Source organism: Engraulis encrasicolus, chromosome 3, assembly GCF_034702125.1.
Source record: "Engraulis encrasicolus isolate BLACKSEA-1 chromosome 3, IST_EnEncr_1.0, whole genome shotgun sequence".
NCBI lineage: Eukaryota > Metazoa > Chordata > Actinopteri > Clupeiformes > Engraulidae > Engraulis > Engraulis encrasicolus.
In genome coordinates, this window is record NC_085859.1 from 55580354 (window position 1) to 55594028 (window position 13675).

General features: G+C 44.7%; 1 protein-coding gene across 1 annotated transcript in view; it reads left to right on the forward strand.

Moving 5' to 3' along the window:
- Positions 1-12677, forward strand: part of LOC134445148 (fibrinogen C domain-containing protein 1-like) — a 64079-nt gene extending 51402 nt beyond the window's left edge. The window contains exons 3-4 of the mRNA XM_063194233.1: positions 3493-3672; positions 12042-12677. Coding sequence (XP_063050303.1) covers positions 3493-3672; positions 12042-12304 — 443 coding nt within the window. The 3' untranslated portion in view covers positions 12305-12677. The remainder of the gene's footprint in view (positions 1-3492; positions 3673-12041) is intronic.
- The last annotated feature ends 998 nt before the right edge of the window (positions 12678-13675 follow it).

Below are 13675 nucleotides of genomic sequence, written 5' to 3' on the forward strand. Positions count from 1 at the left end.
CTTTGCTACTTCTGGCATCTGCTAAGCACAATATGGCGCTTCAACACACACCCACACACACACACAGCCACCAACACACACACACGAACACACCCACACATACACCCACACCCACACACACACACACACACACACACACACACACACACCCAGACCTCACTCACTCTCACTCAGTGGAACTAATCTGCTGGCATGCAGGAGGGTTGCTGGCGAAAAGTCTGTGCATGTGGGTGTGTACCTGCGTGCCTACAACTTTGAATGCATGTGCATGCATTGTGCATATCTGTGGATGTGAATGTGTGAATGTGAGTTTGTGTGTGTGTGTGCAATGTAGTCTGTGTGTGCATGTGTCTGTGTCTCTGTATGTGCTTGCGACTTTGTGCGTACAGTATGAGTGTGTGTGAGTGCGTGTTGTCCCAGGCCCAGGGAGATAGGGGGCCCAAAATTGGGTTTTCATTACAGTGTGTGTAGGCTATTGGATGGGGGGCCCTTATCATCGACTTTCAAATCTCTTCAAGACTTGGTCTGACCAAGAGCACAATAATTAACATTTCCCAAACGGCATTTCCCAAATGGCCTCCCTTGGTTTGCTAGTGATTGTTCGCTTCCCAACAAAGTGTATTTGCGGGAACTCAGAAAGTACTTGCATTGCTCTTGACCTGACTGGTAGCAACGCTGAAGCTGTTGCATCCCTAGGAGGGCACGGCCTGGCTACTTTCAGTTGAATTTGCCCTGTTGTTGGCAAATGCGAAAAAAGTTAATGAATTTTTATAAAACAAGATACTTTTAAAAAATCATGACACGAATCGAATCATGAGTTGAATGAATCATTACTGCCCTAAAACATGCATAGGCTAAGTGTCGATCAGAGACGGTGACTGCAGAGCAATGAAATGGCGCAAGAGGGAGGAGCAGCACAACCGTCTGATATTGACTTAGCCTAATGTGGACACACACACACACACACACACACACACACACACACACACACACACACACACACACACACACACACACACACACACACACACACACACACACACACGTGCGCGCGCACACACACACACACACACACACACACACACACACACACACACACACACACACACACACACACACACACACACACACACACAGCAGCAGCATCAGCAAACATATGAATGTATGTAGTGTCCTAGGTGTGTGTTATGGTGTAGTGTCCTCCTGGGGTGTCTGTTGTGCTGTAGTGGCCTGGCTGTGTCTTATGTGTAATGTCAAGCTGAAAGGGCAATCTTGAAGGCAGACTACTGGTGGCTATTGATCACGCTGATCCCTGCTGCACAGGACCTCAGTCACATACGTTCACTAACACACACACACACACACACACACACACACACACACACACACACACACACACACACACACACACACACACACACACACACACACACACACACACACACACACACAAAACATCTTTATCCCTGCATGCCTTGGTCAGCATGACGTCCAGTCAAATTGATCTACATGTGCGAGAGAGAGAGAGAGAGAGAGAGAGAGAGAGAGAGAGAGAGAGAGAGAGAGAGAGAGAGAGAAGAGAGAGAGAGAGAGAGAGAGAGAGAGAGAGAGAGAGAGAGAGAGAGAGAGAGAGAGAGAGAGAGAGAGAGAGAGGAATGGAGGTCTTTGAATGTTGTTCATTCATTTCAGTGTGTGGTGCTGAAAAAGCCTGTCCAACTGCAGTCATTTCCTCTCCAGCGCTAACGTTCATCATCCAGCGCTAGTGATTTACACACACACACACACACACACACACACACACACACACACACACACACACACACACACACACACACACACACACACACACACACACACACACACACACACACACACACGCATGCACACATACATGCACGCATGCACACACACAGACACACAGACACACACGCATGCAGTCTACAGTGCCTGTCCTCAACACACATCACGTTCCTCGCCTTTTGTTGTCTCCGTGGTGTACCCTGAACGTGACTCTGAATTCTCAGTGAATGTGTGAGGAGAATAACTTACAAACGATTCCCAGAATCGAAATGCACCCCAACACACACTAGCTAGCTAGCTTCATACATGCTGTCAGTTTTTATGAATATAGCGACAACTGGCAATTCTCGTATTGGATTTATACATGTTATGTTTGCATAATGTTTTCTCATGTGGAGCGTTTTCCTATATGGAATTACAATGAGAAATATCACTTTTTTGGTTAGCCTATATTGTATTTCAAACACAAAAGCAGCTCAGTGTACATAACAACCTATAAACAAAATATGCAGCCATAAAGTATGACGTTAGTGTAACTTCATAAAAGAGATAGCAGTACATCAGTGATTGTAAATCATTAGCAGAACACACACATATTCTGGGGTTCCACACTACAAATATGAAGTGTACCATGTTCATTTTTTAACTCAGTGTGGGGTGGGGGCAGTATCACGCAGAGAAGGAGATGGGTTTCTTACAGACATGACAAGTGGAGAGAATGCAGTAAAAGGGACACCCAGAAGTTGTTAAACTACTTCTATGTCAAAAACAACTGTTGGTGATGTACGTATCAGTCACTGTAGGGACAGACAGCAAGCGTTGAAAGAACTAAAACACTGCAGAGTCTCGCCTGGAAAGCACAGATCAGGGGCGACGAACGCGGCAAACTATTCAGCCCAAAGCGTTTGATCAGGGAGAGCGACCAACCGAAGCTTGTGTTTAGAAAAATGTAAAATTCAATTGGCTGCCACCTGCTAACGGCGAACTTACGTATTACATATTTTTCGCTGAAGTTCAACTTCTCTTTTAAAGCTTTTGACGCCCTCTGTGCTAGAAGTGTATAGGCAGCTTTTAACCCTTCTGCCGCTTCTGCCACTTGCTCTTCCATACAAAGTCAAATACTTTCACCGCTTTCCCCGCCTTCAACATCTGCTGTCTGTCCCTACAGTTGTTGGAATTGTTCTCAGGGAAATCAGATACCTACATCTACATCCAAGATCTACATCCAAGCTTCAACGAGTTCAAAGAGGCTTCACAGTTCTACCGGACTGCACTGGACATTTAAAAAGATCTACCATACACTGGAAAATAAAAAAATAGGCCTACATTTTACTAATTGGCTTTTTTCACCAGCTGAGGAGTTCTTGTATCATCTGGTTTAGCAACTGAATTGGGAGAGGGAGTGGGGGGGCATGGCAGCCTTTTTGAACTCTTCAACTCTTTGAAGCACTTTTCTTAAAACTTGAAGAATCTTAACTTTTCTAACTTGAAGAACTGTTTTATCTCTGTCCATAGTGCAAGGTTATTTCTGTTGTTTATCTGAACAAATCTTTGAAAGGTAAAGCTTTTTAAGAGTAGACTTTTATTGTTTGGCTATGTTGTGTTTACAGCTTTTGTGGTTGGGTGGGTGGTAACATCTGGATGTCTCGATGGGAGGCTCCTAACCCTTTGTCTGCTCCCTGGTTCTTGCAGGTATGAAGCGTATCCACGCCCTGACCATCCAGGCCAACTACGAGCTGCGTATCGACCTGGAGGACTTTGAGAACAGCACGTCCTTCGCCCAGTATGGCTCCTTCGGGGTGGGGCTCTTCTCAGTGGACCCTGATGAGGACGGATACCCCCTCACCATCTCAGACTACTCCGGCACCGCAGGTACGGCATGGTATCTTTACTTTACCTTATCTTTATGTGTGTTTGTTTGTTTTGTGTTGTTTGCTCTATCAAAGGTAGATGTCTGCCTGTTTGTCTGTATTTTCTACCCATTTCTGTAGCTGGAGTCGGGAGCCCTGAACACATTGGATGTAGGGTGTGAACGTTCAAGTGTGTGTGTGTGTGTGTGTGTGTGTGTGTGAGAGAGAGTTCTGCAAATGTACACGCTGCATTGCATGAATCAGAGGTCCCCTTTATGTCTGCACTGCTGATGTATCAGACATCTGGCTTGCTGGTTATGGAGGAGTCTGTCCGAAGTCTGTCTCCTATGCTCCTTCATATTTATTTATTATTTATTTCAAGGCAAATTTCATAGGCAGCGTATCAGCCCCCTGCCGCTGAGCTCTGCTACCCAAACAAACAGATGCTGCTGCATAATCAAGACACTGAGAAGCGGTTTATGGCAGGTCTGCTTATCCATCTCAATCTTATCATCCTTTCACACACACTCTTGATTTCGTCAACACACAGTATATTGGGCCAGATCTAGGCCAGATCAGTGCCATTTCCTGGCCTGTTCAGGGTCTGTATAACCCAGAGGAGGGTGGAGAACACACACAGGCTGAATGATTTTATCATCTTATCACAAAATCCAAATATATTTTTCAAAAACATTCAAAATGCTGACAATGAGCTTGGGGCTAAAACCATTTCTGTATTTTGGCATCTCTTCAGGGTCAGTATAACTTCAAGGAGGATGGAGAACACTTGGATGTTTGGATTGACTTTTGACTTGATTGGGTGAATAAACTGAAAAACACAAAGAGAGTAGGGCCTATAAAGACTTAATCGTGTCGCTCTCCACAGTACACAGGTCCAGTTCTGTGGAGATTTTTGGTCGGAGCAGCGTTAGCTTTTGGCCAGTTCAGGATCAGTATAATTACTGTATTTGGAGGGACCAATTGACAAAGGCTAAATAAACACACATAATTATATACTGTAGATCTTAATGTCACAGATACAATGTTTCGACCAACAGGATTTTGCCAGCTTAAGGATGAATAAGCCAAAACAAAAAAAGCTTTTGAGGTATTAGTGGAAATGCTGGGCTAAGACATGATGCCGTGGTCATTTGGCCAAATTCACTTGCGCTGGCAGGTGGGGCGACAGGGTTCTGCTTGAGGTGGGGGTACAGGGTTCTGCTTCAAACACTAATTGGGTCCCTTTTCTCTGTTCCACCTGCTGACCCTGAGACAGAGCTGCCACACAGACACACTGCAGCTGATCCCCAGGAGAGAGAGAAAGAGAGAGAGAGAGAGAGAGAGAGAGAGAGAGAGAGAGAGAGAGAGAGAGAGAGAGAGAGAGAGAGAGAGAGAGAGAGACTGTGTGTCCAAGTCAGTGACCATCTGGAAGGGTCATTGTACTCCTCTCCTACTGTCTCTACCCTTTCTTTTGAACTTCCTCTTCATCCTGTCTTCCTTATAGCACCCCCTCTTTTTCTATCTCCTTTTTTATTGCTTTTGCCCTTACTGTTGGCTTTCTGCCCAACTTTCCATAGCTGTTTTCCTCTTGTCTTCCTCACATCCTATCATCTCTCCTCCTTTCGCTCCTCTCTCTTTCCTCTTTTCTTCTCCTCTAAATCTGACTGCTTCAGTCCTTCTCCTTGATTCCTCCTTTTCCTTTTCCTTTTCCTTTTTGTAGTTATCATTTGAATCTGTATAGATTAACAAGGAAACTGTTTTCTCAGAATTTCCACTTTTTTCAAGTTTCTATAACGTAGAGAAGATACCATTAGTTGGGATGTTCTGTGGAATAATTTTCCTAGTTTGGAATCTACATACATGCCTTTGAGAAAATAAATCTTCAGGGTTTCTGCTTGTTTCACTGCTTGCTCATTTCAGAGTTCCCTGAATTTTGGATTCTTTAAATATTGTTATCGGAGTAAGTGGTGTAATTGCTGGTAGCTTTTGGCAGATGTATCTGGTAGATGTGCACCTTTTATCCATTAGCATAATATAAATGTGGCAAAGAAGTGGATCTTTGCATTTCTACAATTCTTTTACTGTAGTATTTGGTTGCTTGATAGAGCAGTTAACGTGATTCTGCAAAATTCTTACTCCTGCTGTTTTTCTTTTTCTTCCTATGTTGTCTTTTCCTTTCTACTCTTCTTTCCATCCTCTGCTCTTTCCTCTTCTCCTCCATCTCTGTTTCTTACCCCTCATCCTGTTTCGTCATACAGGGCGGTGACCTTCAGAGGTGTCTAAAAGGTTGTGGTTAATGAAGCCTTCTATGAGTTCTCCACATCACAACAGGGCTGCCCAACTCCTGGCCATTATTAAGACAGCAGGTGTAAACAAACAGGGTGATCTTGTTCAGTTGGCGCTGTCAGTCTTTGGAAGAATTCAGAGAGTCATAAAACATTGATTTAGACTCTTTTCCATCAGGCACTGATGTGTCCCTTCTCTCTCTTTCTCTCTCTCTCTCTCTCTCTCTCTCTCTCTCTCTCTCTCTCTCTCTCTCTCTCTCTCTCTCTCTCTCTCTCTCTCTCTCTCGCGCGCGCGCGCGCGCTCGTGCACACTCTCGCTCTCTCTCGCTCTCTCTTCTTTTTATCTCCTTCCCACTTTCTTTTTTCCTGTTTGCCATGTGTTTCATGTACGTACACATAGATTTTAAAAATGTTCTTTCTCTCTCAGTCTTTTTAACAGGCCTACTGTAGAGCTCTGCAGAGTTTGAAAGGTAGATGTGAGACATGTTAGTATCAGAGAAATTCTAATGTATTTCAACTAACACTAATCATTTCAGCTCACATGATTCATTATATTTTAATAATTTCCCCTAATTTCCACTCATACATATAAAATGCATCACTTCACGGCAAATGGCAGGGAATTCACCACAGCTTACAAATGGGACCTTGAATCACATGAGGTTGCCAGATATCATTAAGAACAAAGAGAACACTCACGGGCACTCTTCTTTTGCACAAAATTACAATTGCATAGCACTTAGTCACTTTGAAGGGGTAATAATCCTTCTTGAGAGAATTATGTCTACTTTAGAAAATGATCATCAACTTACTGTTCTATCCTGTAAGGATTTTCTCCAAGGATATTTTCTCGTCTTCTGTGAATACTTTCCTCTGTCTAGCTATCATGCTGATAGCATTTGATGGCAATCTAATATCTGAAATATATTCTAGTAGAGAGGCAATTTTGCAGAAAAAAAAACCTGACACAGTGTTCTGATGAATGCCTCCTACTGGGCAAACTGAGACTAACAGCAGAGATACACCAGCGGCGACGCGATTCAAGCGACAGAGTGTAGCAGCAAGCGATACGAGAGATTGAGGAGACTAGAGTATGTCCGTACAGGCAGAAGGCAAAGCATTCAAGCATACCCATTGGCTGTGGTCACTGACCTCTATACAGTCATTGGCTGTCGCGGCTTGTCGCCGAACCGCGTCATAGAAAGTTGAAAAGATTTCAACTTCAAATTGTCGCGCTCGTCGCGCAAATCGCTCTAGTCTCCAGAATCGCTTTTGTCTCTCGACTCAATACAAAGTCAATTACTTCCGTCGCTCGACTCGCTAAGATCGCCGCTGGTGTATCTCTGCGGTAATGGCTAACTACTGACGTAGGGTCTAGTTTACTTGGCTAACAAGCCATGACTCAAAGGTTATTTGTACCGTCTCGTTAGAGAAACTTCACAATGAAATTTTCTTTTTCATTTTCTTTCTACCAAATGGGTGGGGGGATTTATCCAAACCTTGTATCCATTACATCTTAGTGCTCGTGCACAGTCAATGGCTCCACCTGTGTGGAAACTGGGGTTTGTTGGTGTGTGTGTGTGTGTGTGTGTGTGTGTGTGTGTGTGTGTGTGTGTGTGTGTGTGTGTGTGTGTGTGTGTGTGTGTGTGTGTGTGTGTGTGTGTGTGTGTGTGTGTGTGAATGTATTGGAGAGAGTGTGTGTACGTATGTTTGTGTGTGATAGAGAGAGTGAGGTCTTTGACTCTGTGTGGTAGAGTGTGAAGGAATGATGTGAGGAAATGTAGTTTGATATGAAGACTGTTTGCAGCATAGCTCTCCCCAGGGCCGCTGACAGCTTTTGCTGGGCCCAGGGCAAAGTCATCTGAAAGGGCCCCCCATCCAATACATACAATGTAATGAAAACCCAATTCTAGGCCCCTTCTCTCCCCGGGCCCGGGGCAACTGACCCCTTTGTCCCCCCTTGTCAGCTTCCCTGGCTCTCCCTATACAGAGAGACACACACAATTAGACACTCACTGACAGACAATCGTACATGCACGGAGAGAGAGAGAGAGACAGAGAGAGAGAGAGAGAGAGAGAGAACATCACCACTTCAGACACCGCATCACCCCCCAATAGCTGCACTCTCCACTTCAAAGCCAGTAGGGATAATGGTGGTTTTGTTTGCCTGCTGACATGTTTTCTGTGTGATTAGGCAGACAGGAAAAGGTGCCGACATTACATGCAGGCCTGTTTGATACACTCATCTTGGCATTAGGCATTACATGCTCTCTCTATTTCTCTCAAAGATGCATGCTACAGTACACACACAGACGCACACACACACACACACACACACACACACACACACACACACACACACACACACACACACACGAGCGCGCGCGCACACACACACACACACACACACACCTCCACCAGCATGTCTTCACTTCGCCGTCTTAAGAATTCTGCCAGAAGAGAAACTACTTATTTTAAAAGCATGATGTGATAAATGAGCAATCTCTTACTGATAACTCGTGTTTTTCAAGGTTGTCTTGGGACAAATAGAGTGAGCATTATTTGACAAGAAAGCAAAATTGTTTTGCAAACTTGGCTTAAGAATACATAAATTGGACTTCACCTGAACTGAATTGGACGATTTCTCTCTGAGTTCAATTTATGTTTGACCAAAGAGATCACGACACTCCATTTTTCCTCATAATCTACTTTCTCTGTCATCTATTTCTCCTAACTGCGCAAGTAGTCCGTTCCATTTGGCTGGTGAATTTTACAAAGTTTTAAAGATATACTATATGCTGCTACGAGCTATTTAGCTGTTTGGCATGTAAGTGCTCCAAGGTCCATGTTAAGGTAACAGAATATTTAACACAGCTTCGATACATTTTATTCATTGTTTATTTTCGAATAGTCGTAAGACACAACTTGATAAACCCATCTGGGCATGCTCTCTCTACATCTGTTTCACACACGCACGTGTACGCACACACACACACACACACACACACACACAGACAGACACACACACACACACACACACACACACACACACACACACACACACACACACACACACACGCACGCACACACACACACACACACACACACACACACACACACACACACACACACACACACACACACACACACACACAATGTGGCCAATGTGAGTAATGCATCACAGTGCCTGTGTGTGTGTACGCGGGGTTTTGTCAGTGCCATCGTCTGTCTTGTCTCTGAGGGTCTTATATTGCCTGTTGGAACTCATTAGCATTCACGCTGTGGCTCTGCAATACAAAACGCCACCGTTCACGTCTCATCCACAGTTTATCTTTCACCCATACAGTCAAACATGGCCACCACTACCCCTATACACATACACATGCGCACGCACAAATACTCACACGCAAACACGCACACACACACACACACACGCATACACACACATCGCCATCCACTGCTTCGTTCCCCCGTTCCTCCCTCTCTCCTCCCTTCCTGCATCCTCCTCTCTCTCATCAGCCCATCCCACCCCCAATCCTATCCCTTCTATGCACTTCCCCGTTACTACCCTCTCCTCCTTTCTTCTTCTCCTCTTTCTCTCCTCACTGTGTGCGCGTGCGTGTGCGTGTGCGTGTGCGTGTGCGTGTGCGTGTGCATGTTTATTCCCATCCCAACAATGATTAACTTTATTGTGTGTGTCTTCCTGCGCGTAATTTGCTCGCTGTGACTCATATGAAACATCCTAATGATGATAAAGCAAAATAATAAACAAGAGATATGGGGGACATGTTATAGCACAAGAAAAACAAACAAACACCCACTCGCTGTACTGTATAGCGTATTCTCTATCTTATCCTCCATTTTGTCTTCACTCTTGTCATGTCATGGTGGCTTTCTGTTCCGGCTTTCTTGGACTATTCCCTCTACTACGTTATATTGGGCTGTGCATTGCTGTTACCTCTTCTCCTCTCCTCCCCTGTCCTCTCCTTTCATCTCCTCTCCTCTTCTCCTCTCCTCCCCTCTCCTCTCCTTTCCTCTCCTCTCCTCTCCTCTCCTCTCCTCTCCTCTTCTCTCCTCTCCTCTCCTCTCCTCTCCTCTCCTCTCCTCTCCTCTCCTCTCCTCTCCTCTCCTCTCCTCTCCTCTCCTCTCCTCTCTCTCCTCTCCTCCCCTTGACCTCTCTCCTCCCCTCTTCTCCTCTCCTCTCCTCTCCTCTTCTCTCCATCCCCCTCTCCTCTGTCCCCCTCCTCTCCTCTCCTCTTCTCTCCATCCCCTCTCCTCTTCTCTCCATCCCCTCTCCTCTCCTCTCCTCTTCTCTCCTCTCCTCTCCTCTCCTCTCCTCTCATCTCCTCCCCTCTCCTCCCCTCCCCTCTCCTCTCCTCTCCTCTCCTCCTCTCCCTCTGTCCATTTCTCCTCCACCTCTCTGTGTTGTGATTCATCATGGAGCTCTTCCTTAGCTCCAATCTCTCCATTACTCGTGGCTGAAGTGTGTGTGTGTGTGTGTGTGTGTGTGTGTGTGTGTGTGTGTGTGTGTGTGGGTGGGTGTGGATGTGTGTGTGTGTGTGTGTGTGTGTGTGTGTGTGTGTGTGTGTGTGTGTGTGTGTTCATGTGTGTCTCCTCTGTATGTGCCTTTAGACATTAATGTTTGAGCTGTGTGGGTGTGTGTGTGCTTGAGACTGACCTGTGAATGTGTGGCAGACCAAACAAACTGAGAGGGGAGTAATGAGAGTTAAGTGCTCACCATGCTCCTCTCCTCTCCTCTCCTCTCTTTACTACATCCGTTTTTTTCTCTTCTGTCATTGTGAGTGCGTGCGTGCGTGCGTGCGTGCGTGCGTGCGTGCGTGCGTGCGTGCGTGCGTGCGTGTGTGTGTTTCTGTCTGTAGAGCGCTTGGAGAGAGTGGTAGGTGTATTTGTATTTTTCTTCCCAGAGATGAGACCAGTAATGAGACCTAAGTGCCTGTAATGCTACCCAAACTCCAGAAACACTCAAGAGTAGGCTTTTCACTCTCTCTGCTCTCCTCTTCTCTCTGCACTGCCACTTTTTATTACTCTCTCTTTCACTAATCTCCATTAAAAACCCTATGTCTTCATTTTCTCTCTCTCTCTCTCTCTCTCTCTGAAAAACTCTCTAGCTTCCATTTTATTTCTCGCTCACTTCAAAATCAATCTGTCACAATCTGTCTGTCCGCCTTTGTCTCATAATTATTTGTGTTTTCATTTAAGCAACAAGCCCGGAGAGGCCGTGGGATGTGGTTCCCCTCAGCTGTTCTAAACGTACAACACAAACCCACAGACTCAATTGGCTTACTGCTTATCTAAAACTGTTCAAATGAATTGTTGATAAGGTTTCATTTAACACATCCTCCCAATAAAATGTTAAAAAGTGCTTTGTAATAACCATTAATTTGCCAAAACAAATGGTTCCGTTTGTTCTGGGAAAGTGGTTGGTTACTAGGGCAACACCAGAAGCTCACTTTATGAGATCAGGTGAATGAAATTTAAGCAAGGTCAAAATGTATGAGGACTTTCTAACATTTATTTGAGTGTTGTCAATAATTGTGCAACTGTTGAAGAAAGCGTCAAGCTTTGTTTACTGGGAAAAGGCTTCATGAGACTCCAGACATTGTGCATGTTGGTCACACTGCCAGATGCAAGTACGTTGATACTCAATGCGAGGTGAGAGATATCAGCAATGCCGTTACAGCGTTACGGTACAGCACTGTTTGGTTCGATACAGGTCTGTTTGGTTTGGTACAAATACAATACATTATACCGTTACAGGCCTAGTAATGAATCATAATATTGTCAACCTAACCAGATATAGTCCATGTAGATGTCCCTGCATCTTCAGATTCTCCCTGCATCAACTGCACTGAAATACTGTACGCATAACAGTGGAGTAACATCCTTCCGTCTTGCTTGGAATCAACGCTCTGTGCTAGGATCTTCAGAATGCTTAGACATTTGGAATGCTTTTTGTTTACAGCCGATTTACAAGCACTTGGAACGCCAAATCAATCATTCACAAACAAGAACCAAACACACAGTTATAGATAATAAAGTAACCTTAAAATCTCATAATCTTTCTTTCTCTTCTCTCCCTTTTCAGGCGACTCCCTGCTGAAGCACAACGGCATGAAGTTCACTACCAAGGACGTAGACAACGACCACTCGGAGAACAACTGTGCAGCGTTCTACCACGGCGCCTGGTGGTACCGCAACTGCCACACGTCCAACCTGAATGGCCAGTACCTGCGCGGCCAGCACACCTCCTACGCTGACGGCATCGAGTGGTCGTCTTGGACCGGCTGGCAGTACTCACTCAAGTTCGTGGAGATGAAGATCAGGCCCACCAGAGAGGACAACCAATGAGCTGTCATGTTCTACTAGAAAAGGACAGCCAATGAGAGACCAGAACTTCTACCAGACCAAGACACCCAGAGAAAGACCTGAGTTTCTACAAGACCAGATTTGTGTCAGACTTAAGGTTTACCATACCAGAGCAGATTTTAACCAGAGGTGGACAAACTGGGATTGAGAGAGTAAAAGTTCTGCCTGCGCTCTCAAACACATGATGAATTCACAAATGATCTCATTTACCTGTCATCTGATTCTGAGAATTGGCTGAGACAAATTTGTGGCAGGACTTCTACTTTCTGAACCTGGTATGTCTTGTTTCTGCACAACAGGAGATCTGGAAGAGGTATGTATGTGAAAAAGCAAAGGAGAAAGTTATTAAAAAAACAGAAACTGTTTACAGACATGGTGTGCAACAGTCTGACACAGGAGACAGATGCAAGGACTTTTTGACTTTCGTGATTATAAAGAAGATTATATATGAAGATTGTGATGATTGATATTATTTAGTAGCCTCAGTAAATCCATGTGATCTTCACCGCCCTACCTACCTACTCACCACCCCAACATGGCTGTCCCAGAATCCTTTGTTCCTCCCTGGTCAGGATCTTCTGGTCATGTGGTCATGTCATTGTGCCGACTCCCACTTTCAAAGGAAGCTCTATGTTCGCTATTTTCGCTCTCTTGGTCGCGACGTCAAAAATGTGTATTTTGGTTTTGTTGTTTTGGTTTTTTTTGTGGTGTTTTTGTGTCGAAAATGGCACTTTCAAGAAAAAAAAACCTGTGTCATCTAGCTACGTTTAAATGTAGCATTTTCATGTAAGACATTTACAGTGTATTATCAACAGACATAGATACCTATTTCTTCAAAAAAAAGAGGCTTTGTTCGCATTGCAAAACAAGTATGTTGGTTTCCCATTTCCGGATTCTTTTTTTAATCTGTGATCCAGTGCTTGTAATTGTCCAATTTATCTCATCATGTATGAAAAGTTGTTGCTGTGCATTTGGGGGGACTGACTTGTGACTAAGCTGCATAACAACCAACTACTCATTCTACTTGATCTCAGTAACACACACCTACCCCTCGGACTAAGTTCCGCAACACAGAGCTACAGAAGCTGACAGAGCTGTGTAAGAAAACTTTGCCCCAATACTTCTGAGTAGATGGTGGCAGCAGCCAAATGCAGTTCTAATCCCCTGACCGAATACCAGCTCAACGATTCCTCTCATCTTGCATACGTTTCATCCATTTCTGAGTGTGTGTGTGTCTGTGCGTGCGTGTGTGTTTGAGTGCTTGCGTCTGCGTGCACGCTAATGTGTCTTGTGATTTACTTAGTTCAGCATTTGAGGTAGCGATTGCATTGGAAATTGGCAACAGCAGCAAAT